Source organism: Schistocerca gregaria, chromosome 1, assembly GCF_023897955.1.
Source record: "Schistocerca gregaria isolate iqSchGreg1 chromosome 1, iqSchGreg1.2, whole genome shotgun sequence".
Lineage (NCBI taxonomy): Eukaryota > Metazoa > Arthropoda > Insecta > Orthoptera > Acrididae > Schistocerca > Schistocerca gregaria.
The window spans coordinates 824,280,699-824,305,549 of record NC_064920.1 but is presented as its reverse complement, the minus strand read 5'-3'; the positions used below and the strand labels follow the sequence as shown (position 1 = coordinate 824,305,549).

General features: G+C 46.4%; 1 protein-coding gene across 1 annotated transcript in view; it reads left to right on the top strand.

Moving 5' to 3' along the window:
• LOC126275742 (G-protein coupled receptor Mth2-like) overlaps window positions 1-22,433 on the top strand; it is a 178,491-nt gene extending 156,058 nt beyond the window's left edge. Inside the window, exons 6-7 of the mRNA XM_049977227.1 lie at window positions 2,434-2,569; window positions 18,882-22,433. Of these exons, the coding sequence (XP_049833184.1) occupies window positions 2,434-2,569; window positions 18,882-19,134 (389 nt within the window). The 3' untranslated portion in view covers window positions 19,135-22,433. The remainder of the gene's footprint in view (window positions 1-2,433; window positions 2,570-18,881) is intronic.
• Window positions 22,434-24,851: the final 2,418 nt, after the last annotated feature.

The window sequence follows — 24,851 nt, the reverse complement described above, 5'->3', positions numbered from 1 at the left end:
ATTAATAATAGAACTGCTATCAATTGACATCAGGACAGCTAGTAGGAACCGTTATAACAATTGGAGTCATTTAATGTACTTGCACTGTAAATTGAACAGCTCTGAAATAATCATCCTAATTACAGACATGCAAAAGTTCATCATGTGGAAATGTGAAAACTACTGCTAATAATTTATGACGTAACGTGATAACCTTGTCTAAATATGTAGAGCTTCTGTTGCGTTGAGTACACTAAATGACCGTAGAGGACCATCTTTAGGAAACAGGGAAGGCAAATTGTATTTTGGATGTCGGCGAGCAGCTGGTCGGTGCAGCACATAGAATCATGAATCTTCATGAAAGCATGTTGTCAGCTGGTCCGGTCCTGAAGCACCACCTTATCGCCTAGACTGAGATACGACCACGGACTGGCTTGTTTGGACAAGATACACTTGTTACTCGACTGTTTGCTCTCCTCCCTAACGTCAGACTGGTGTCTGTGGAAGTGTCTGGTTGTAGAATTTAGTTTTAGCAGTCCTCTTTAATATTCTTTACAATAGTAAAGCTGTAGCTATTGCATATGACAACGATAAAGAAAAAATATAATTTTATGCTTAAGTAGCACCTAATAAGTTGTTATAATCGCTAACGCAACAGCAACTAAATGGACTTTTCCTTAACTTTGTGAACTTAAATGCTGTGTTTGGAGGTCCTGGAGACTGTAGTATCGGTAGTATTAGCAGCTAATTTTTCTCTTCGGAATAATTCCTTTTTGTTTACACACACACACACACACACACACACACAAGGTTTGGATCTCTCCGGTTCCCAGAACACCTAAAGATAGACGTTGACTGTGGATATTGTATCACAGACACAGTCCCTTTCACTCTTCAGAGATATCAGCCCAAAGAAGTAAACAACCATCGTGAGTAGCGCCTGTTAGACGGATGGGTATGACGGCCGGTCAGTCCCTCATTCCACCAGGAAGCAGGTACACGGCTCGTGTTGTCTGTAGTTCAACTATGCCTAGACGGTCAATACCGCGGTTCAATCACGTTCACATTGTTAATTTTGCCAGGAAGGGCTCTCAACAAGGGAAGTGTTGAGTGAACCAAAGCGATGTTATTCGGACATGGAGGAGATACAGAGAGACAGGAACTGTCGCTGACATGCCTCGCTCAGGCCGTCTAAGTGCTACTATTGCTATGGATGACCGCTACCTACGGATCATGACTCGGAGGAACCCTGAAAGCAACGCCACCATGTTGAATAATGCGCTTCGTGCAGCCGCAGGACGTCGTGTTGATGCGCAACTTCACTCCCGAAGTCCATGGCGCGGTCCATATTTGGAACCACGACACCATGCACCGCGGTACAGATGGGCCCAACAACATGCCGAATGGACCGCCCAGGATTGGCTTCACGTTCTCTTCACCGATGAGTGTCGCATATGCCTTCAACCAGACAATCGTCGGAGACGTCTTTGGAGGCAACCCAGTCAGGCTGAACGCCTTAGACACACTGTTCAGGGAGTGCAGCAAGGTGGAGATTCCCTGATGTTTTCGGGTGTCATTATGTGGGGCCGACGAACGCTGCCGGTAGTCATGGAAGGCGTCGTAACGGCTGTATGATACATGAATGGCATCCTCCAACCGACAGTGCAAACATGGCGAGGCATTCGTCTTCATGGACGACACTTCACACCCCCATCGTGTATATCTTGCGTATGGCTTCCTTCAGGATAACGACATAGCTCGACTAGAGTGGCCAGCAAGTTCTAACACTATCGAATATGCCTGGGATAGATTGAAAAGGACTGTTAATAAACGACGTGACGCACAAACCACTCTGAGGGATCTACGCGTAATCACCGTTGAGGAGTGGGACAACCTGGGCCAACAGTGCCTTGATGAACTTGTGGATAGTATGCCACGACGAATAGAGGCATGCATCAATGCAGGAGGACGTGATACTGGGTATTAGAGGCACCGGTGTGTACAGCAGTCTGGACCACCACCTCTGAAGGTGTTGCTGTGTTGTTTTCATGAGTAATAAAAAAGGCGGAAGTGACATTTACGTTGATCTCTATTCCAGTTTTTGGTACAGGTTCCGGAACTCTCGGAACACAGGTGATGCAAACCTTTTTTTGATTTGTGTATAAATTTAACACTCTGAAACTGAAGGATCATACAACTGACTATTTTCTTACCTTAATAAAGCGAATTTTATAATTAAATTAAAGGAAAACAAACTATTACATAAATGTGTCCCAAACAACGCAAGATAACTGTGCTACTGAGTAAGACATCATGAAAGTGAAAGAGTTAAATTCTCTACAGAAAATGTAAAATATTGCTAGGAAATTTATACTTTTTTTACTGTGGTAAGTTTATTCGTGCAACATTTTGGCACGCCTTTGTCCTAACCGAGGCCATGTTCTGTGTCGCCAGATAAGGAGGCGGCTCTGCACTACTTCTACGGGCCAATCGGCCTGCTGTTCCTGCTGAATGCCGGCCTGTTTGCCGTCAGCATCTACCAGACCTGCTCCTACCCGCCGGCCTTCAGGGACAGGTCGCCCACAGAGAGGTGCGTGCACGACACTACACAGCACTACACTACACTACGCTTACGCTACTCCCACCTGCGCGCAGCCCACACCTCAACCGCGTCGTAAAATTCTGTTACGTCATATTTATACATGGTACAGCGTCTCTAAAAAGAAACATCCTACCCAGTGAACAACTAATCGTCAATACAGACTCAAAGAAGACCCTCCAGATCCACAAAAGCTCTATACCGGGTGTCCATAAATTATCTTTACAACTTAATACTTTAATACCTTTAAAACTATTTAACAAATTGTTTTCAACATGTGTACCTCAAAGTTTTGTTTCCTCATTCACACACATCAATGTGTGCACTTTTAGTGACGCGGATAATGTCTAGTCGGAATTCCATTTCTCTCCACGTACGATACAAGATGTCCACTGTGACGTGTTCAAATGCATTGCGAATGCGCGCCTTAAGATCCTTTAGGTCTCTAATATTGTTTCGGTATACCGGAACCTTTACAAAATGCCGCAGGACGAGGCCAGTGGCGGCCATCGGATTGGACCATGTCCAGTCCATCTATCCGGAAACTTTTCGTCCTTAAATTGAAGGATATGTAGCGACCAGTGGGGTAGCGCCCCATCCTACTCCAATATGACGTCACGTTACAGGCTTTCCAACTGTGGCCTAGCAGACTCTTGTTATATGTCCAGGTAACCACCACTGTTGAGGACTCGCTGAAAAAGAATGGCTCATTGATGCAATTTTCCATGTAAGTCAGCACAAAACATTGACCTTTGGACTGTGTCTATCCATTTCACGTGTAACATGAGGATACTGTGAACACAATATACGGACGTCATGACGATTCAGTTTGCCGGATATACGAGTATAAACGTTACCTCATCCGACAAGAAAAATCTTTCCGAAAAGTCACTCTTTGCGTCAATGTTGCCTAACATATCCAACGCAAAGTGTTCGCTCTGAGGTTTGTCCCTACCCTATAATTCCTCAAGCAGCTGCACCTTGTACGGATATAGACGAAGCGTCTTATGCAGCGCATTGTGCACTGTTGATCGTCTCATTTCCAGCTCAATGGCCGCTGTGGGCACCGATGTTGTCGGAGTCCTTCAAAACGTCTGCTGTATCTTGTCCTCGTTGGCGTCTGAAATAGATGGGCTACCCGCCCACTTTTATAGACACCACTACCTGTTTCCACAAGTGCCTTATGCCAAGCCCGTGTAGTTGTTTTGGACGGTGGTTTCTTTCCGTACCGTGTTAGAAGATCTGTTGCACTTGGAAATCGGACGGTGTCTGTACGAACCAGGCCGCACACTGAGCTTCTCCCTGTGACGTCCACAGTTAATCAGGTTTTCAAGTTCAGTTTTGCGTAAAAATTGCATCAGGAAAATAAAAAACTTTGATGTATGACATACTAAAAACCATTTCTTAATATCTAGTATAGTTTGAAAGTTATTAAATTCTTAATTTGTAAAGATAATTAAAGGACATCTGTATTTTTCTCAAGGTAAAATTCAGCCGTCGGCTGAAGAACTGGCATGTTTTATTGTATTTCACCTGTTTCAACGTACTAATATCACCTTCGGAAGTCTACAGCAATTAGGAAAAAATACACTCCTGGAAATGGAAAAAAGAACACATTGACACCGGTGTGTCAGACCCACCATACTTGCTCCGGACACTGCGAGAGGGCTGTACAAGCAATGATCACACGCACGGCACAGCGGACACACCAGGAACCGCGGTGTTGGCCGTCGAATGGCGCTAGCTGCGCAGCATTTGTACACCGCCGCCGTCAGTGTCAGCCACATTGCCGTGGCATACGGAGCTCCATCGCAGTCTTTAACACTGGTAGCATGCCGCGGCAGCGTGGACGTGAACCGTATGTGCAGTTGACGGACTTTGAGCGAGGGCGTATAGTGGGCATGCGGGAGGCCGGGTGGACGTACCGCCGAATTGCTCAACACGTGGGGCGTGAGGTCTCCACAGTACATCGATGTTGTCGCCAGTGGTCGGCGGGAGGTGCACGTGCCCGTCGACCTGGGACCGGACCGCAGCGACTCACGGATGCACGCCTAGACCGTAGGGTCCTACGCAGTGCCGTAGGGGACCGCACCGCCACTTCCCAGCAAATTAGGGACACTGTTGCTCCTGGGGTATCGGCGAGGACCATTCGCAACCGTCTCCATGAAGCTGGGCTACGGTCCCGCACACCGTTAGGCCGTCTTCCGCTCACGCCCCAACATCGTGCAGCCCGCCTCCAGTGGTGTCGCGACAGGCGTGAATGGAGGGACGAATGGAGACGTGTCGTCTTCAGCGATGAGAGTCGCTTCTGCCTTGGTGCCAATGATGGTCGTATGCGTGTTTGGCGCCGTGCAGGTGAGCGCCACAATCAGGACTGCATACGACCGAGGCACACAGGCCAACACCCGGCATCATGGTGATCTCCTACACTGGCCGTACACCTCTGGTGATCGTCGAGGGGACACTGAATAGTGCACGGTACATCCAAACCATCATCTAACCCATCGTTCTACCATTCCTAGACCGGCAAGGGAACTTGCTGTTCCAACAGGACAATGCACGTCCGCATGTATCCCGTGCCACCCAACGTGTTCTAGAAGGTGTAAGTCAACTACCCTGGCCAGCAAGATCTCCGGATCTGTCCCCCATTGAGCATGTTTGGGACTGGATGAAGCGTCGTCTCACGCGGTCTGCACGTCCAGCACGAACGCTGGTCCAACTGAGGCGCCAGGTTGAAATGGCATGGCAAGCCGTTCCACAGGACTACATCCAGCATCTCTACGATCGTCTCCATGGGAGAATAGCAGCCTGCATTGCTGCGAAAGGTGGATATACACTATACTAGTGCCGACATTGTGCATGCTCTGTTGCCTGTGTCTATGTGCCTGTGGTTCTGTCAGTGTGATCATGTGATGTATCTGACCCCAGGAATGTGTCAATAAAGTTTCCCCTTCCTGGGACAATGAATTCACAGTGTTCTTATTTCAATTTCCAGGAGTGTATAAAATTTTACGTTAAGTTCAACTGAAGAATTTAAAAAGTAAAATGTGGTTGAAGAATTAATTAGAAACAGATTTTTTTTTCAAAATTTAATAATATAAAGTGACCAGATTACAATTCGTTCAAAAGCTAGGCATAAAGTACCCCCCTCCCTCCTCTTCCCGTGGTACTGCGACGGGTAGTGTTCTACGAGGGTTAGTGGTCTTTGTGAATGAAATGCACTGTTCATTTTCAGATCCGTTCTGTAATACGTACAATTTTCTAAGTTATAAACTGACAAATTGCCATCCAAGTTGCCGGCCGGAGTGGCCGAGCGGTTCTAGGCGTTACAGTCTGGAACCTCGCGACCGCTACGGTCGCAGGTTCGAAACCTGCCTCGGGCATGGATGTGTGTGATGTACTTAGGTTAGTTAGGTTTAAGCAGTTCTAAGTTCTAGGGGACTGATGATGACAGAAGTTAAGTCCCACAGTGCTCAGAGCCATTTGAACCTACCCTTTCCCTGTCTTGGTTTTCAATGATCTCATTGTTGACGGCACGTTACTAAAAATACGCCAGATAAAATACCACCCAAGCTACAGCAAAAGTAACTTTGACATAAACATTGCATGTTTTCTATTACTGTCATTTTTTCAGGCATTTTAGACAATGAATGAATTATTTGGACTTTTCTGCTCCGACTCACTTTTATTTCTTGTTCATTTTAACACACTGCAATGTGTTTCAAGCTTGTTTTCCTCATCATCAGGCATTTATGCATACACACATAATTTAAAGATGAACTGTGTCAAAATTAACCTGGAACTGTTCTGCTGCTGGAGTCTCGGATCGATAAGAGCTGCACTGCTCGTCTATAAATGCTATAAACATAAGTTTGGCAATCTTCTAAGATGTGTTGTACGTTCGAAACTGCATTCTGTGTGCCTATAATTCTTCGAAACTAAAACTAATCGTCTCCATACCATCACTGATTATACCACTGATGAGTAGTTGGCATTGGTTAAGACACCAAGTGATTAGATATTCGGCAGGATACTTAACTGCGCTTCGTACTGTAGCTGTGTATATCAGGCGTATTGCATACTCCAAATGCATTTCGACAGCACTAAATCAACGACACGAAAGCTGTAAATTACTCCAAGGAGATAAGAGCAGGAAGTGAAGACCCTGTGCAGAAAAGAAGTATCATAGCTGTCGGTTTCTGAAATCTCACCTCGTGGCGGAAAAGTTGAAGATGGCGTCACCGATGGATCAATACGTTATCCGCTCTCGGGTTTCTGAAAACCGTGTTGCATCAGATGAAATGTTGCAAAAGCACAGTCAATGATTTAAAACTTCTAGGTATCGCGAGATTACTCGTGAAGAACCAATCACTGGTGAAGATATCACCCGCTACGATAAGAGCTTCTACATGTCGAGCTATCATGTCAAGCATGTAACGGATCTGTTCTTGCTGTGTTCGCTATACGACTTCCACTTGTCCTCTCATTTGATTGATAATTACTCTGAAGTGCGCTGACACGCCTATTGTAGGCTAAGTTGTAGATGGTTCACAAACAATTGAGATCGTCAGGAAAGTAATTGTCAATCTAGCGTCTGCAGTCAGGATCATAAGTGCAGAAACATTCCGCAGCAGAATAACTAACCGAAAAGAGACTGTACGAACTTCACTGAAATGCAAAATACACTTGTGTGCAAAACTTAAGAAATGGAAATTTGTGGTAAGATCTTATTGGACCAAACTGCTGAGGTCATCGGTCCCTAAGTCTACACACTACTTAATCTATATGAAGATAGTAACTGTTCCGAAAGAACAGATACCAGTGATGACAATGCAGCTTCTCTAGAAAGGAATGATAATTAATCGAAACCAACAGGTATTGTTGATATACCTCAAAGGGGACAGCTGAAAATGTGTGCTCCAAATGGAACTCGAACCAGGGATCTCCTGCTTACATGGCAGACGCTCTATCCATCTGAGCCACCAAGAGCACAGAGGATAGCGCTACTGCAGGGACTTATCCCTTGCACGCTTCCCGTGAGACCCACATTTCCAGCTGTCCACAACCTACATTCGTAATCAAAATATCCACGGGTGTACTGCCGGTCTACAGTGTCCAACGGGCACAATATTTCGGCCATCATCAGGTGAACTGATGGGCTGAGCTCCTGTGAACGTGCCGGCACGGAGAACTGTACGCTATGGCTGCTCAGAGGGAACTGGGTTCGGTCGCGGCGGCGGTCGATTTAAATACCCTCCGCCCGTGGCGCACTCCCTCCGCCATCCGCGCCCCGCGCCACGGTCGCGCGGTGGAACAGATTGCGACGGCGTCTGAGATGACGTCGGTGTGGTGGCTCTGTCTGCCGTGGTCGTCACAACTATACTTTTGCTCGATTTACTCTTGATTAACCCAATCGCTGGTTCCCAAGCCTTGCTAAGATTATAGCCACAGTCACGGTTTATGAGGTCGTCATTGGTGCGAATTTCGATGGCCTCTCTAACAACGCTGTCCCAGTATCTCGACGTCTGTACCAGAATCCTCGTGTGTTCATACTCCATAGCGTGATTTTCCGACAAACAATGTTCAGCGACCGCCGATTTGCTCGGATACATCAGTCGAGTGTGCCTCTGGTGTTCACAGCATCGATCTTCGACGGTACGCATCGTCTGACCAATATACAACTTACCACATTGACACGGAATCTGGTACACGCCGGCGTTCCTCAAACCGAGGTCATCTTTGGCGCTCCCCACCAGTGCACGAGTTTTATTCGGAGGACAAAACACAGTTCCGACCCGGTGTTTCTTCAAAATGCGGGCGATTTTCCCCGAGAGTGCTCTCGTATATGGAATAAACGCAGTGATTTCATCCATCTCCACAGGTTGTGCTGTAGTGGTTGGGCGGAGAGCGCGTTGAATCTGCCACTCTGAGTCAAAGATAGTGCGCGCCCTGTGTACTAGAGTTTTAAGTACCACATTCCTCTGTGAAGGGTGGTGGCAGCTGTCTGCGTGCAAATACAGATCAGTGTGCGTTGTCTTCCGATACACCGCATGACCTAGGGTGCCGTCAGCCCTTCTCTTGAGCAAGACGTCAAGGAGAGGTAATTTATCCTCAGTTTCAGCCTCCATAGTGAATTTGATGTTGGTCCCCCAAGCTCACTCCGGTCGCAGAAATTGTTAGTGCTGTTGAACAGCTTGTAGCTTGACTTCCGCCTGAATCAGCTGAGGAAATACGTCGTAAAACTTGTCGTGCGTTGACGAAATCCAAGCCAATGAAGTCAAATATCACCAGTCAAGAGAGGGCGGCCATTCGTGATCCGAGGGAGCGCTCTGAAATTGTTGTCTTACCGGCTGACAGAGGCAATGCTACAGCTGTTGTCTCCCATAAGGACTACACTAATAACATGCAGAGCCTGCTAAATGACGATTCCTACCGGAGGATCAGCGTTGACCCTACAAAGAAGGTGGAGAACAAGACGAGGTCGCTTCTGAAGGACGCAGATTTACCGCAGGGTGACGCTAAGAAATTGTTACCCCAAGGTCCGGTACCATCTAGACTATATGGACTCCCGAAGGTTCACAAAGAGGTGGTCCCATTATGTCCCATTGTCAGCAACATCAGGGCACCTACATATTTGTTGGCCAAATACCTGACAGGAATATTAAGTCCTTATGTGGGTAAATGCCCTCATCATATCCGTAATTCCGTGGATTTTGTTAAACGCCTTGATAGCTTCAGGTTGGATGAGTCAGATATCATGGTGAGTTTTGACGTCGTTTCCTTGTTTACGACGGTACCCCAGCGAGAGTCACTAGAATTGATTAGTCAGAAGTTTGACGAGAAGACCACTGAACTTTTTAGGCATGTCTTGACTTCCACGTATTTTCTTTTTAATGGAGAATACTACGAACAAACGAAGGCAGTCGCCAATGGTAGCCCACTCTCACCGGTGGTAGCGAATTTGTACATGGAGAACTTCGAGGAGAAAGCCCTGTCGTCATCCGAATGGAAACCTACTTGCTTTTTCCGTTACGTGGACGACACGTTCGTCATCTGGCCACATGGTATGGATAAACTCATTGACTTCCTTACACATCTAAACTCCATACACCCCAACATTAAATTCACTATGGAGGCTGAAACTGAGGATAAATTACCTCTCCTTGACGTCTTGCTCAAGAGAAGGGCTGACGGCACCCTAGGTCATGCGGTGTATCGGAAGACAACGCACACTGATCTGTATTTGCACGCAGACAGCTGCCACCACCCTTCACAGAGGAATGTGGTACTTAAAACTCTAGTACACAGGGCGCGCACTATCTTTGACTCAGAGTGGCAGATTCACGCGCTCTCCGCCCAACCACTACAGAACAACCTGTGGAGATGGATGAAATCACTGCGTTTATTCCATATACAGGCGCACTCTCGGGGAAAATCGCCCGCATTTTGAAGAAACACCGGGTCGGAACTGTGTTTTGTCCTCCGAATAAAACTCGTGCACTGGTGGGGAGCGCCAAAGATGACCTCGGTTTGAGGAACGCCGGCGTGTACCAGATTCCGTGTCAATGTGGTAAGTTGTATATTGGTCAGACGATGCGTACCGTCGAAGATCGATGCTGTGAACACCAGAGGCACACTCGACTGATGTATCCGAGCAAATCGGCGGTCGCTGAACATTGTTTGTCGGAAAATCACGCTATGGAGTATGAACACACGAGGATTCTGGTACAGACGTCGAGATACTGGGACAGCGTTGTTAGAGAGGCCATCGAAATTCGCACCAATGACGACCTCATAAACCGTGACTGTGGCTATAATCTTAGCAAGGCTTGGGAACCAGCGATTGGGTTAATCAAGAGTAAATCGAGCAAAAGTATAGTTGTGACGACCACGGCAGACAGAGCCACCACACCGACGTCATCTCAGACGCCGTCGCAATCTGTTCCACCGCGCGACCGTGGCGCGGGGCGCGGATGGCGGAGGGAGTGCGCCGCGGGCGGAGGGTATTTAAATCGGCCGCTGCCGCTACCGAACCCAGTTCCCCCTGAGCAGCCATAGCGTACGGATCTCCGTGCTGGCACGTTCACAGGAGATGAGTCCGTCAGTTCACCTGATGATGGCGATATGTATGATCGCCGAAATATTGTGCCCGTTGGACACTGTAGACCGGCAGTACACCCGTGGATATTTTGATTATCAAATACGCTGGGAGAAACTCAAGAATTACATTCGTAATGTTCATAAAGGATATTTGCCCACCCACTCATTACTCGCGCACACTAAGATGACGATTCCCGTAAGAGTTAGGGCAACCTGTGCGCATTTGCTGAGCCTGAAAACGTACAAGATCGGACAACGAAACCTGTTCCTGTGGAGAAGCCATGGTTTACACAAATGAAAGTCTTATACTGAGGCTAGCACGAAAAGAAAGCAATACCAAGCAAAGAAACAAATTGATAGGAAGGGAAAGGGGAGTCCTCGTCGCCAACTTTTGTATCCCGCCTGGAATGCGACTCGTGGGTAGGAGAGTGCCAACCTAATAACTTTAATACGCCGTGGCATTGTTGCTATCGATACCACACTTCCAGTGGCAATAAACAGCGCTGCTCAATCGCTGCTGAAGTACTTTTCATTCACCGTGTTTTACCATGCCTGTGAACACATACCAATAACAAATATTGTGCTAGAGTAATTTTGGACCCCTCTGTCGACTGTACACTCCCCTTTGGGTCCTGGGGTTGGAATAGGCCCGAGGTATTCCTGCCTTTCGTAAGAGGCGACTAAAAGGAGTCTCTCACGTTTCGGCCTTAATTTGATGGTTCGCTGTAGGGTTTGACCTCCATTTTTCAAAATTTTCCCGAAGAGCGAGCCAACTGGGGTAGGGCGCCTTACATAGTGCATATTTCACAGCGTCCATCTTTTGCTGTCTGACGATTAGCTGCTCGCCAATTTAGAGCGGCAAGGTGTCCATTTCGTCCAGCGCGTCCACCAGGATCTGAGGGATAATCAGGTTGCCACCAGTGCCTTCATCTTTGCCTTCGACGGTAACACACTACCCGAGAAAGTCAAGGTGATGGTCTACCTTTGTGACATAGAGCCATATATCCCCCCCCCCCCCCCCAAACGCGGTGCTTTAAATGCTGGAAGTTCACCCATATGACTTCTCGCTGTACTTCCAGCGTCACCTGTCAGGATTGTGGACGTCTTTCGCATCCCAATACTTCATGTGCCCTGCCTCCCATCTGTGCCAACTGCGGAGAGAACAATTCGCCTTGCCCGTCAGACTGCAGGATTCTCCAGAAAGAAAGAAAAGTAATGGAATATGAGATCCTGGAACGTCTGACCTACACTGAGGCTAAGAAAAAATAAGAGGCTACGTCCTGTGCATATGTAGTCAACCTACGCCACCACTACGACAACGATTCTACCATCTTCCGTTCTGCCGCATACAGTTGGCTCTCAGAGCTGTCAGACTCCACCTGCCCCCTTGATGGTGGGAGCCACTTCCCTCACTGTTGCTCCTGCACCACATACTTCTGGAAGAACACCCCCCACCCCCCCTCCCCCCATCCCCAACCATCGGGGACGGCAGTCCCCACTTCTCAGCTGAAGAAGCGTAAGTCTTCTTCGGCTACTCTCGCCAGGAAGGGATCCCTTGAGGCACTCTCTTCCCAGGTTCATACGAGTGGCAAACCTGACACTCGTCAGTGGCTGAAGCAACCACAGATAGCTGACATAGGGCTTCACGGTCCTCCTCAGTCCCCGACACTGAATCAGTGAAGCCCTCCCATCTGCACAAACCTAAGGAGCAGCGAGAGAAACCTAAAAAGAAAAAGACCCCAATAACCAAGGCACTGTGGTGGCACCCACACGACCATTACCTACAATCATTGTGTCTGAGGATGAGGTGGAGATTCTGGTGTCCGCTGAGGACCTAGATCTCGCTGGACCCTCAGACACAATGGCTGTCGATCGCACAGGTATGCATCTGGTGGCAGCAGGTGACCATGAGGCGTAGACTGCCTCATTGAGTGTTTCAAGCCTTCCTAGTCTCACGATCACGTCATCCTCCAGTGGAATTGCGGCGGTTTTTTCCACCACCTGACTGACTACGGCAACTGCATTGCCCTCCAGGAAACCTGGTTCCCACCAATGCAGACGCCTGCCCTTTGCGGCTATAAGGGATATTATAGGAACCGTAGCGACTATAATAGTATGTCAGGTGGAGTTTGCGTCTATTTTCTGAACTCAGAATGTAGTGAATCTCTGCCCCTTCAAACCCCTCTTGAAGCTGTGGCTGTCAGGATAAGGACGATGCAGGAAATAACTGTCTGCAATGTATATCTTCCTCCAGATGGTGCAATACCCCAGAACATATTTGCTGCATTGACTAATCAACTACCTAAACCTTTCCTACTTTTGGGAGATTTTAACGTGCATAACCCTATGTGGGGGGGGGGGGGGGGGGGAGGCGCCGTGCTTAATGGCTGAGGGGGGGGGGGGGAGGTCCAAAATTTTCTGTGACATCTCGACCTCTGCCTCTTAACTACAGGTGCCCCCACACATTTCAGTGTCGCATGTGGCACATATTCGGCCATTGATCTCTCAGTTTGCAGTCCTTGTCTTCTCCCATATATCCACTGGAGAGCACCTGTGTGGTAGTGACCACCTCCCCATCTTCCTGTCACTCCCCTGTGTCATGCCCACGGACGCCTACCTAGATGGGCTATAAACAAGGCAGACTGGGAAGCCTCCACCTCTGCTGTCACTGCTGAATCTCCCTCACATGGTTCTATCGATGTTGTGGTTGAACAGGTCACTACAATGATCGTTTCTGCGGCGGAAAACGCAATCCCTCGTCATTTAGGGTGCCTCCGGCGAAAGACAGTCCCTTCGTGGTCGCCGGAAGTCGCGACATAATCGGCACCCTTCCCTGGCGCGCCTATCAGCCTTCAAGCGGCTCCATGCCCGCGATCGCCATCTTATAAAACGACGGAAACAGGAGTGTTGGGAGAAGTATGTGTCGACCATTGGGTGCCATACATCACCTGGCACTAACATCAATATCGTGTTATCTACCGAAGCAAACACGATTACCGAGCACTTTGCTGAGCACTGTGCTCAAACGTCTGCTTCGAAGAACTACCCCCCAGCCTTTCAAACCCTCAAAAGCCGGATGGAAAGGAAATTCCTCTCGTTCACTACACGCCACAGTGAACCATATAACGCCCCATTTACAGAGTAGGAGCTCCTCAGTACCCTTCCACATTGCTCCGACACAGCTCCTGGGCCGGATTGAATCCACAGTTAGATGATCAAACATCTCTCGTCAAACTACAAGTGACATCTCATCATCTTCAACTGGATCTGGTGCAATGGCGTCTTTCCATCGCAAAGGTGGGAGAGCGCCATCATTCTGGTGCTCAAACCCGGTCAAAACCCGCTTGATGTGGATAACTACCAACCCATCAGCCTCACCTCTTTGTGAGTTGCTGGATTGTATGGTGTGTTGGCAGTTGGGTTGGGTCCTGGAGTCACGTGGCTTACTGGCTCCATGTCAGGGGGCTTCCGCCAGCGCCGCTCTACCACTGATAATCTTGTGCCCATCAAGTCTGCCATCTGAACAGCCTTTTCCAGACGCCAACATCTGGTCGCCATCTTTTTTTACTTACGTAAAGCATGCGACGCGACTTGGCGACGTTATATCCTTGCCACATTGTATGAGTGGGGTCTCCGGGGCCCACTCCCGATTTTTATCCAAAACTTCCCGTCTCTCCGTACTCTCCATGTCCAGATCAGTGCCTCCATTAGTTCCCCCCATATTCAGGAGAATGGCGTTCCGCAGGGCTCCGTCTTGAGTATATCACTATTTTTAGTGGTTATTAAGGATCTACCAGCAGCTGTAGGACCGTCAGTGTCACCTTCTCTATATGCAGATGACTTCTGCATTTTGTACTGCTCCTCCAGCACTGGTGTTGCTGAGCAGTGCCTACAGGGAGCCAGCTGCGAAGTCATGTGTCATGCATTTCTGTCTGCATCGCACCATTCATCCAGAACCAGAACTTTACGTTAATGACGACCCACTCACTGTAGTGGAGACATCGATTCTTAGAACTGGTTTTCGACGTCCAATTGACTTGGCTACCTCACCTTTGTTAGTTTAAGCGGAAATGCTGGCAGCACCTCAATGCCCTCCACTGCCTAAGCAACACCAACTGGGGTGCAGATCGCTGCAGCTCTACGGATCCCTTGTTCGACCCCACCTAGACTATGGGAGTCTGGTTTATGGTTCAGTGGCTCCCTCAGCTTTGAGTTTACTCGACCCAGTGCACCACTGTGGCGTTTGCATAGAGACAGGATGTTTTAGAACGAGTCCGGTGACCAGTGTCCTGGTGTAGGCTGGAGTCCCTCCATTGAAGGTTAGTCATGCACAACTGCTTGCCATTTACGTTGCACATGTTTGTAGTTCTCCTACACATCCGAATTACTGTCTCCTTTTCCCAACCATGGCAGTTCATCTCATGCATTGGCGGCCCATGTCAGGGCTTATGATTGTGGTTTGTGTCCGGTCCATTCTGTTTGAAGTACAGTCCTTCGAGTGACCACCTGTTCTGGAAGTCCATTCACAAACACCTCCATGGTGTACACCTAGACCGCCAGACCGAAGATTAGTGCATATCTTTTGTCTCTCTGTGTCCTCCACCCTAGTGCTTTTAGGGCGGAGGTTTTAATGTGTTGCAGAGTGGCTGGCTTCCCCTTTTTATTCTCGTGGTGAGCCAGCAATGGTAATCTGCTCTCTTGTTGTTTCTTGAGTCTCTGTGGATTTCTTCACCGATTTTGTCCATTTTAGTATTTGTTGCTCTTCTGTCATTCTTGTTGTTATCTCCTTTCTTCCAGCTGTGTTTTGTATGTCTCTATTATTTTACTCCCACCCTTGTGGAATTTTTTAATTGGAACAAAGAACCAATGACCTAGCAGTTTGGTCTTTCCCCCCACCTTTTAAACCAACCAACCAATCGATTATGCACGTAAAATTTCGCTTTCAGTATAATTTTTGTTCGTAACGGGAAACAAACTCACTCTTCCTTGCGACAGTGGACGTCCCACGAAAGAGGTAATGAACAGAATCTGTCTTGGGTGACTGCAGCTACACACTGCAAAAATGAAATTGCAAATATCTTCCGAAATACCAGAGAAAATGCGGCTGACGGCTCTTAGGAGGCATAGCCTGTGTATATGGATGTACTAGCGATAATCAAAGCTCTGAAACTTCCTGGCAGATTAGAACTGTGTGTCGGACCGGGACTCGAACCCGGCACATTTACCTTTTGCGGGCAAGTGCTCTACCAACTGAGCTACCCAAGCACGACTCACGCGCCGTCCTCACAGCTTTAATTCTGCTAGTACCTCGTCTCCTACCTTTCATATCAGCGCACACTCCGCTGCATAGTGAAAATCTCAATCAAAGATCTGATTGTGTTGAAAAATGTGGACACTTCAGTTTTTGTTTGTTCGCAGTTATTTTTCTGCAGTCGTGATACACTTTGAAACTTCCACGTCACAGGGCCGTAGTACGCCGCTAGAAAATCCAAAATATCGCAGAGCAACTCAACTTTATCAGTGGGCGCGCCATTTTGATTTGGCTCCTCTGGCGGCGTGCTATGCAACTGGGACGGAAAGATGACAGTCCTCGCTGAAACAAACGGTTTTCGATTATAGCGGATTTTTCACCGCCAGTTTAAACGGACTGTTAAAACCGCTCAAAATAATCAGTTTCTGAGATATTCGATTTTCGGTCTTTTATTCCTATTATTTCCTGTGATTAACGGAGAACTCGAATAATTATTGAAAACTTTTGCCTCTCTCGGTTTCAAGAGACATAGAATCAAATGATTAAATTATATAGCCAGGTACACTGAACAGCCAAAGAAACTTGTACACCTGCCTAATATCGTGTAGGGCCCCCATGAGCAAGCAGAATTGCAGCAACACGAAGTGGCATGGACTCGACTAATGTCTGAAGTAGTGCTGGAGGGAACTGAAACCATGAATCCTGCTGGGCTGTACATAAATCCATAAGAGTTCGAGGGGGTAAAGTTCTCTTCTGAACAGCACGTTGCAAGGCATCTCATATATGCTCACTAATCTTCATTTCTGGGGCGTCTGGGACCATCGGATGTATTCAAACTCATAAGAGTGTTCCTGGAGCCACTCTGTAGCAATTCTGGACGTGTGTGGAGGCGCATTGCCCTGCTGGAATTGCCCAGTCCGTCGGAATCACAATGGACATGAATGGATGCAGGTGATCAGACTGGTTGCTTATGTACGTACCATCTGTCAGAGTCGTATCTAGACGTATCAGGGTTTCCATATCACTACAACAGAACATGCCCCACACCATTACAGAGCCTCTACCAGCTTCAACAGTCCCCTACTGATATGCAGGGTCCATGGATTCATGAGGTTGTCTCCATACCCGTACACGTCCATCCACTCGACACAATTTGAAACGAGACTCGTCCGACCAAGCAACAAGTTTCCAGTCGTCAACACCGACATTGAGCCCGGGCGAGGCGTAAAGCTTTGTGTCGTGCAGTCATCAAGGACACACGAATGGGCCTTCGGCTCCGAAAGCCCATATCAATGGTGTTTCGTTGAATGGTTCGCACGCTGACATTTGTTGGTGGCCCAACACTGAAATCTGCAACCATTTGCGGAAGAGTTGCGCTTCTGTAACGTTGAACAATTCTCTTCGGTCGTCGTCTGTCCCTTGCTTGCAGGATCTTTTTCCGGCCGCAGCGATGTTGGGGATTTGGTGTTTTACCGAATGCCTGATATTCACGGTACGTTCGTGAAGTGGTCGCACGGCTAAATCCCCATTTCGTCGCTCTCTCGGAGATACCGTGTCCCTTTGCTCTTGTGCCAACTATAACACCACGTTCAATCTCACTTAAATCTCGATAACCTGTCATTGTAGAAGCAGTAACCGATCTAACAACTGCGTCAGACACTTGTTGTCTTATTAGGCGTTGCTGGCCGCAGCGCCGTATTCTTCCTGTTTACATATCTCTGTATTTGAATACGCATGCCTAGACCAGTTTCTGTGGCGCTTCAGAGTCAGACTATTTAGTCCGTACTCTATTCGCTTCTTTTCTCGAAAGGTGATACATGGTTGTCTACTAAATAAAAGTTGGTGTTATCCTATTGATTCGTAATTTTTGCAACTTTGCTCAAAAAACATGTTGTAATCCGGGATCATATACCATTTGGACATTACGAATAGTTCGTGCTAAAGGGTGAAAACTGAAGTCGAAGAACTCTATTTGTCCGTTTTCGAGAGCTAAAAAGAGACAAAGGCATGTTGTGTAGACTCAGATGCAGATTAGGTGCTTTCTGTTTTTGTTATAACTGCATGAACTGTTACGTTTTAAGTTTTCTGCTTACATTATGGCGAATGTTTTGTGTGGCTCCTCGCGTTTTTAATCCTTTAAAGCAAATAGAGCACTGTTCTTCAGCGATACCACACTTCTTAAAATACTTTAGACGAGAAATATACACTTGATGTCCGACGGCTACAGTTGGAAACTGCCATATAGATCAGATGCAGCAAGTGTTGCACACTGCATGTACACGCATACCATTTAACAGCCCACGCCACATGGTAACATACACATTTTTGTCTCAGCAATTCAGTACCAGTTTTTATACCATGTGTTGTTGATCGTTTTTGTGGGCATTGTTATTAAAATAGCAGCGATCGCTTTTCCCCATTTCTACAATAACATTCCAAAACAATGCAAATCTTTCGAGTAATTTTACTCGTTATTTTAAAACGTTTATTTAAAAACAAATATTTTAGCACTGCTGGTTTGGCTAATTGATCTCTCGTTTTTTTAAATTGTTTTGGAAAAATAAACGCCTGTTATAACAGATACCAACAAAATACCGAAAAATACCGGTTATTCAGAACTAAAATAACGACATCGGTTTTAACCGGTCGTTTTTCCTGTTCATAATGTGTATCAAAGTGTACCACAACTGCAAACAAACACAAAGTAATAATTAAGTAACTTTATTTCTTCGAGGCGATAGTTAAAGCTTCGATTGTTCCCCGTAGAAGTATGGTAGATCTTTAGAGAAGACCAAGTCTGCTCTTCCACAAGATCCTCTCCATATGAGCTATTGGTCTACCGTTGTGATCTCGATTTGTGGGACCTTTAAGTCGTCACTCTCGTCCTCTTCAGATGTCGGTCACTGCTGTATTCCCGCAGAACGTCCGCCACAGTGTGGTCACGTGTTCCAGGGTGCGGATGGTGGTGACGCTGTTCGTGTCGATGGGCGTCAGCTGGACGATGGAGCTGGTGTCGTGGGCGGTGGGGGGCCCGGTGTACGCGTGGGTCGTGCCCGACCTCATCAACATCCTGCAGGGCGCCATCCTGTTCGTCATCTTCGTGCTGGAGCCCAGCGTGAAGCGGGTCGTCTTCGCTGACAGCGACGCCAGGCGTCCGCGGCTGGTGCCCACCTCTCTGGAGTCCTCGCGGCTGCAGCCCGTCTGACCGGGCCCCGCGCTCTACGGCATTGCCTGGTCAGCACCTGTTCCATACAGAGGGCCAGCCAGCTACAAGGCACTACAAGCTTCCAGCATTTGGCTCGACTGAAATATCTTCGGCCACGCGATGTCAAATCCTTCACTGTTAAGTCCGACAAAATGTTGATGTACTTCAGTATGTAGTCTCAGTGCGAAAATGAAACAGCATTAGAAGACGAAAGTATCGAATTAGCTTTCCAGAATTCCGACATATGCGCTTCAGAGCAGTTCTGAAACTGTGGCCCAGGAAAATCCAGTGGTTATTGAAAACATCACAGAGGTTCCGGTGAAAAATCACGGACCAATTAAACATTCAGTGTGTTAAGCATTGAACTAATCTTATCTCTCAGTACGAAAACGATTCCGTTTTACCGTGTTCATTCGTCATACTCAACTCGAACCTGCGACCTTTGCCATTCATGGGCAGGTGCTCTACCGAAGTTGTATTTCATTCAAATCAAGTATACAATCCAGTAAATCACTTATTTCTATAGACCACATCTATAAACAGCTTTTATATTATGACCTTCAAGGAGTTGAAGCAATACTTCACTGAACTAATAAAAATACAGAGAAATTTAACCCCCACTAACTAATAGTTAACAAGGTTTTCGAAACTGGATGTATAATGTACAGATAAAAATTTCTAAATGGTTATCTGCGAAAAGTCACTAATTGCTACTAATTTACAAACAATAGTGGTATTCATGTGTCCCATCACTTTTGTTTGTTATTCTGAAGGTGACAGGCGTAAGTGATTAAATGAGTGGCTCAGGATCGTTACCTTCTGAATTATATCTTGAGATTCTTTTTTCAGTTTTTTGCAGGCCACCACTTTGTTTTTCTTCTTCCTTAGTAACCCTATTTTTCATTAAAATTCTTTTGGACCATCTTCTATCGTAACCGTAGTTTCCGCCATAGTTTTAACTTGTCCAGCAAGCTTCTTGTCAACTTCTATCGTTTTTCTGAGCTTAATCCTTTTTGTCAACCAAATTCTCCCTCAAAGTTTTAGTTGGCTAGTGTCACACTGAAGAATGATTTATCCGCTACATTACTCCTTTTTTAACACTTACTTCTTCATTCAACTTTGTCTTCCCCTCTTTAGCTCCTCACTTATAATTTCATAAGTTAATTTATTTCTATCCTAACTGCGTTTGCCAAATGTGCACAGCTTTTTACAAAGGGATTTATTCCGTTGAAATCATTCACGGATTCTATGCTCTTCTTCCTTACCTGCCCATCTGCCTCGCAACCCGCCCTCACAGCTTTACTTCTGGCTGTACATCTCTTATCTTCCTTACTAGCACTACTGGAAGGAACGATATTGTCGAGACATTGCTTACCCATAGGTTAGGCGATTGCTTTCACTGCAGAATGAATATTCATTCTCGAAGCAATCCTCAAGGCTGTGACTAAGCCATATCTCCACAACATACTTTCTGCCAGAAATGCTAATCCAGAGAGATATTCAGGTGAACTTGTGTGATGTTTGGAAGGTTGGATATGAGGTACTGGCGGAAGTAAATCCTAGAGTTTGGGTCGAGAGTTGTTTGGATAGCTCAGCCGATAAAGCAACAGCACGGGAAATGAAAAGGTTCCAGATTCAAGTCCCAAGCCGGCACAGAGTTTCAATTCGCTAGGAAGTTTTAAATCAGCGTACACTTCACTGGAAAATGAGCATTCATTTTGGAAATAAAGCGACTTTTTACAGCCTCATTTTTATTTTGCACGAAGATGGTTCAAATGGCTCTGAGCACTATGGGACTTAACATCTGAGGTCATCAGTCCCCTAGAACTTAGAACTAATTAAACCTAACTTAACCTAAGGACATCACACACATCCATGCCCGAGGCAGGATTCGAACCTGCGACCGTAGCGGTCGCGCGATTCCAGACCGTAGCGCCTACAACCGCTCGGCCACTCCGGCCGGCTCTCGTGGACAAGCGGTACTTACAGAATAGTAACGCGTTTCGCAGAAGAGTTTTAAGTTCGATTTCTACAAAGCACTTCATACCAACAGACAACTGCTTCCTGTTATGTAAAACATCAAAAGTTGAAAGGTCATCTATTGAACAATTCTCTCCACGTAGCAAAAACATAAGGTCGAACCTGGGCACATTCAAACTTTCTCCCTACTTCTATGTGACAAACAACTTGACAAAAGCGTCTCAAACCGAAAATTTGTAACAACATTGCTCAATACCGATTTATCAGTTGCTGGAAAATTCTTGTTTTAGGCACTTGGCCTAAATGTACACAGTGGTTAATTAATACAGTACACGCGTATTCCAAATGCGTCTAGTAGCTATCACAGTCATACGTTTGAGTATCGCTTATGTGTGGGGCTGGTATAAATCTTACAGTGATGTTAGAGAAGCGAAAATTACCATAATATGAGAGCTTGCTTCCGAACAGGTAAACGACAATCCAACGACGCAACTTGTCTTTCTGAAGTGCGACGAAGCTATACATGACCTAACCAAAACAAATCACTATTTATCTCAGTAAACAACTAACTGTCGTACCGCACTATTCTTGCATGAGAATTTTTCGACCTTGAACGGGGTCCGTACTCAGTGACAAGTTCCACGAAAGTTACACAAGTCATTGCAAGTGGATGAGGGAGAAAGGCGGGCCCACTGCGCACCATAACGGAAAACGGTATGCAGAGAAATTTTTATCCGTCAGACGAAAGAATGCAGACGTTTGTGGAATCAAATCGGTCGGACTTTCAAAGCTACTATCACTATATGGAAAATCTGCTAAGTACACAAATTTTACCGCATCAGACTAGATTCTTTCGTGTCAGACTTGTAAGGGAGATTTTCTTGTATAACTTAAGATCTTGTCTGTAGCAAACTGCTCATCTGCTTTCATTGAAGATATCGGTCAGAATGGAGCGTCAGTTAAAGGCCGGAGAATGGCGCACTAGTAATCCATGAAAAATAGTGCCGCAGCAACGCGAGCAGTACCGTTTCCTTTATGCGAGATCTGGTTTAATGATGTACTGCGTATGAAGTAACAGCATTTAGTACTCACATTAGGTGTCGCACGCTGTCATATTTATGAGATTCCTACGCCACAGCACTTCATCTTGTGTAACAAGCGTACTTAAACTGCTATATTTTCTGCAGGAGTCAAACAACACAGGCAACCTACTCCAGTTGTACAATTGTGTTAAGAATTTGATACATTTACTGCTAATTTATTTGTAACTATTACTGACGTTTGTATTACTTCTTAAATAAATGTTGTTTTTAATTAAATTTGTGTATATTTTATAATTTCTTGTATTGTTTGTCTTCTTAGCTTAGGTCAGTATTTACGACGACTTTGTAATAATTCCCGTCCTTGTATCGTATTTAAAACAATTCAGTCTCTTTTTAATCGTTGTCAGTCCATCTTATCGAACGCTCCAGAAATATTTTTAAACGACATTTTCGCATGCTGACGATGAAAGACATTAAAATGGAAGTCTCCAGAAAGATTCATTGATTTGTTGTAAAAAGAAACTAAAACTTCACTTGATTCATCATGAATAATGTTGAAAGTTCGCAACTTTGTAACTGATGTTTTCAATGAAATTACAAAGTGTTGCTGACAGTTACTTTTTTTTAGATGCATTTAAATGAATCATACTCATTTTATAGCTCTTCCTTTTTTTTAAAAAAAAGTTATCCTGTTACTTATCACCGCTCCTGTTGCAGAGCCAAACGCCATCCCGTCACGCGGAAACCTGGTGTTCCTGACGAAGTTATTTTCACACGCGCAGCACTATCTCGGAGCACGAACGTGAATAACAGATTAAGTTGGGTTCCTATTAAAAAACGGGAGGTGAAGTGAATATGTTTCACCGTTAAGTCTCTTGTCCGGAGCAACTCGACGAATACGTACCACGAAGTGACAAGTCACCACATGACTTATTCAGGGGAACCCCGGAGCGCGCTAGTCATGCGAGAAGCCGGCGCTGCTCGACTTGGCGCCGCCCGGAGATATAAACATGTCGTTGATTCTTCTCACGCGTTCGTAAAAGATTAGGCCAGGAAGTGTTCGGTGTCACCTTGTTAGACTGATGCACACAATACTTAAAACACTGGCCATCCATTCAGAGAAATCATCAAAGCAGTGCAGCATATATCCTAACATGCATAAAAAAGGAACACAGTTTACGTAGATGTCAATATACTAACATTATCGTTATGGTATTATACAGGATTTTTCGTTTTGAGATTCAGTATTTCGTGAAACTTGCGCATACTAAAAATAGAGCATTCAAATGTCGTGGAATTATTCGAAGCAGACCTGGAGAAGTTTCCCCAGAATCACCCTCCATTCAGATCTATTTTTCTTTCTTGATTGATAGTGGCTGCTGGCGGACCATAACGGTCCAGTACGTGACCATCCGTATTCCAGACGAGCTCGATCGATTTGAAAACCAAGCAATCGTGCAGGTTAGGAAAGCGTTGGAAACCGTTCATCTTCGCAGAAGACTTGCATCTTTTTCCGCACATCGCCGAGCAAACTTCTGTCGAATTGTGGTATGGTGAGTTGTCTGTTGCACGAGATGCCTCTAAACACCTCAAATCACCTTGACGTTGTGGCTGCTGTTGTGTTTATTGTCAAATAGTCAATATCGCGTGTTATACACTATGTGATCAAAAGTATCCAGACACCTGACTGAAAATGACTTAAAAGTTCGTGGCGCCCTCGATCGGTAATGCTGGCATTCAGTATGGCGTTGGCCCACCCTTAGCCTTGATGACGGCTACCACCCTCACAGGGTGCTGGATTGTTTCTTGGGGAATGGCAGCCCATTCTTCGGAGTGTCGCACTGAGGAGAGGTATCGATGTCGGTGGGTGAGGGCCAGCACCAAGTCGACGTTCGAAAACATCCCAAAGGTGCTCTCTAGGATTCAGGTCAGAACTCTGTGAAGGCCAGTCCATTACAGGGATGTTATTGTTGTGTAACCACTCCACCACAGGCCGTGCATTATTAACAGATCCTCGATCGTGTTGAAAGATGCAATCGCCATCCCAGAATTGTTCTTCAACAATGGGAAGCAAGAAAGTTCTGAAAACATCAATGTAGGACTGTGCTGTGACTGTGCAAGCCCCCTCCATGAAAAACACGACCACACCATAACACTACCGCCTCCGAACTTTACTGTTGGCACTGCACACGCTGGAAGATGACGTTCACCGGGAATTCGCCATAACCACACCCTGCCATCGGATCGCCACATTGTGCACCGTGATTCGTCACTCCACACAACGTTTTGCCACTGTTCAATCGTCCCATATTTACGCTCCTTACACCAAGCGAGACGTCGCATTTGACGGCGTGGCTTATGAACAGCCGCTCGACCATGAAATCCAAGTTCACTCCTCCCGCCCAGCTATCATAGTACTTGCAGTGGATCCTGATGCAGTTTGGAATTCCTGTGTGACGGTCTGGTTAGATGTCTGCCTATTACATGTTACAACCGTCTTCAACTGTCAGCGGTCTCTGTCAGTCAACAGACGAGGTAGGCCTGTACGCTTTCGTGCTGTACTTGTCCCTTCACGTTTCCACTGCACAAGCACGTCGGAAACAGTGGACCTAGGGATGTTTAGGAGTGTGGAAATCTCGCGTACAGACGCATGACACGAGTGACACCCAATCACCTGACCGCCACCGAAGTCCG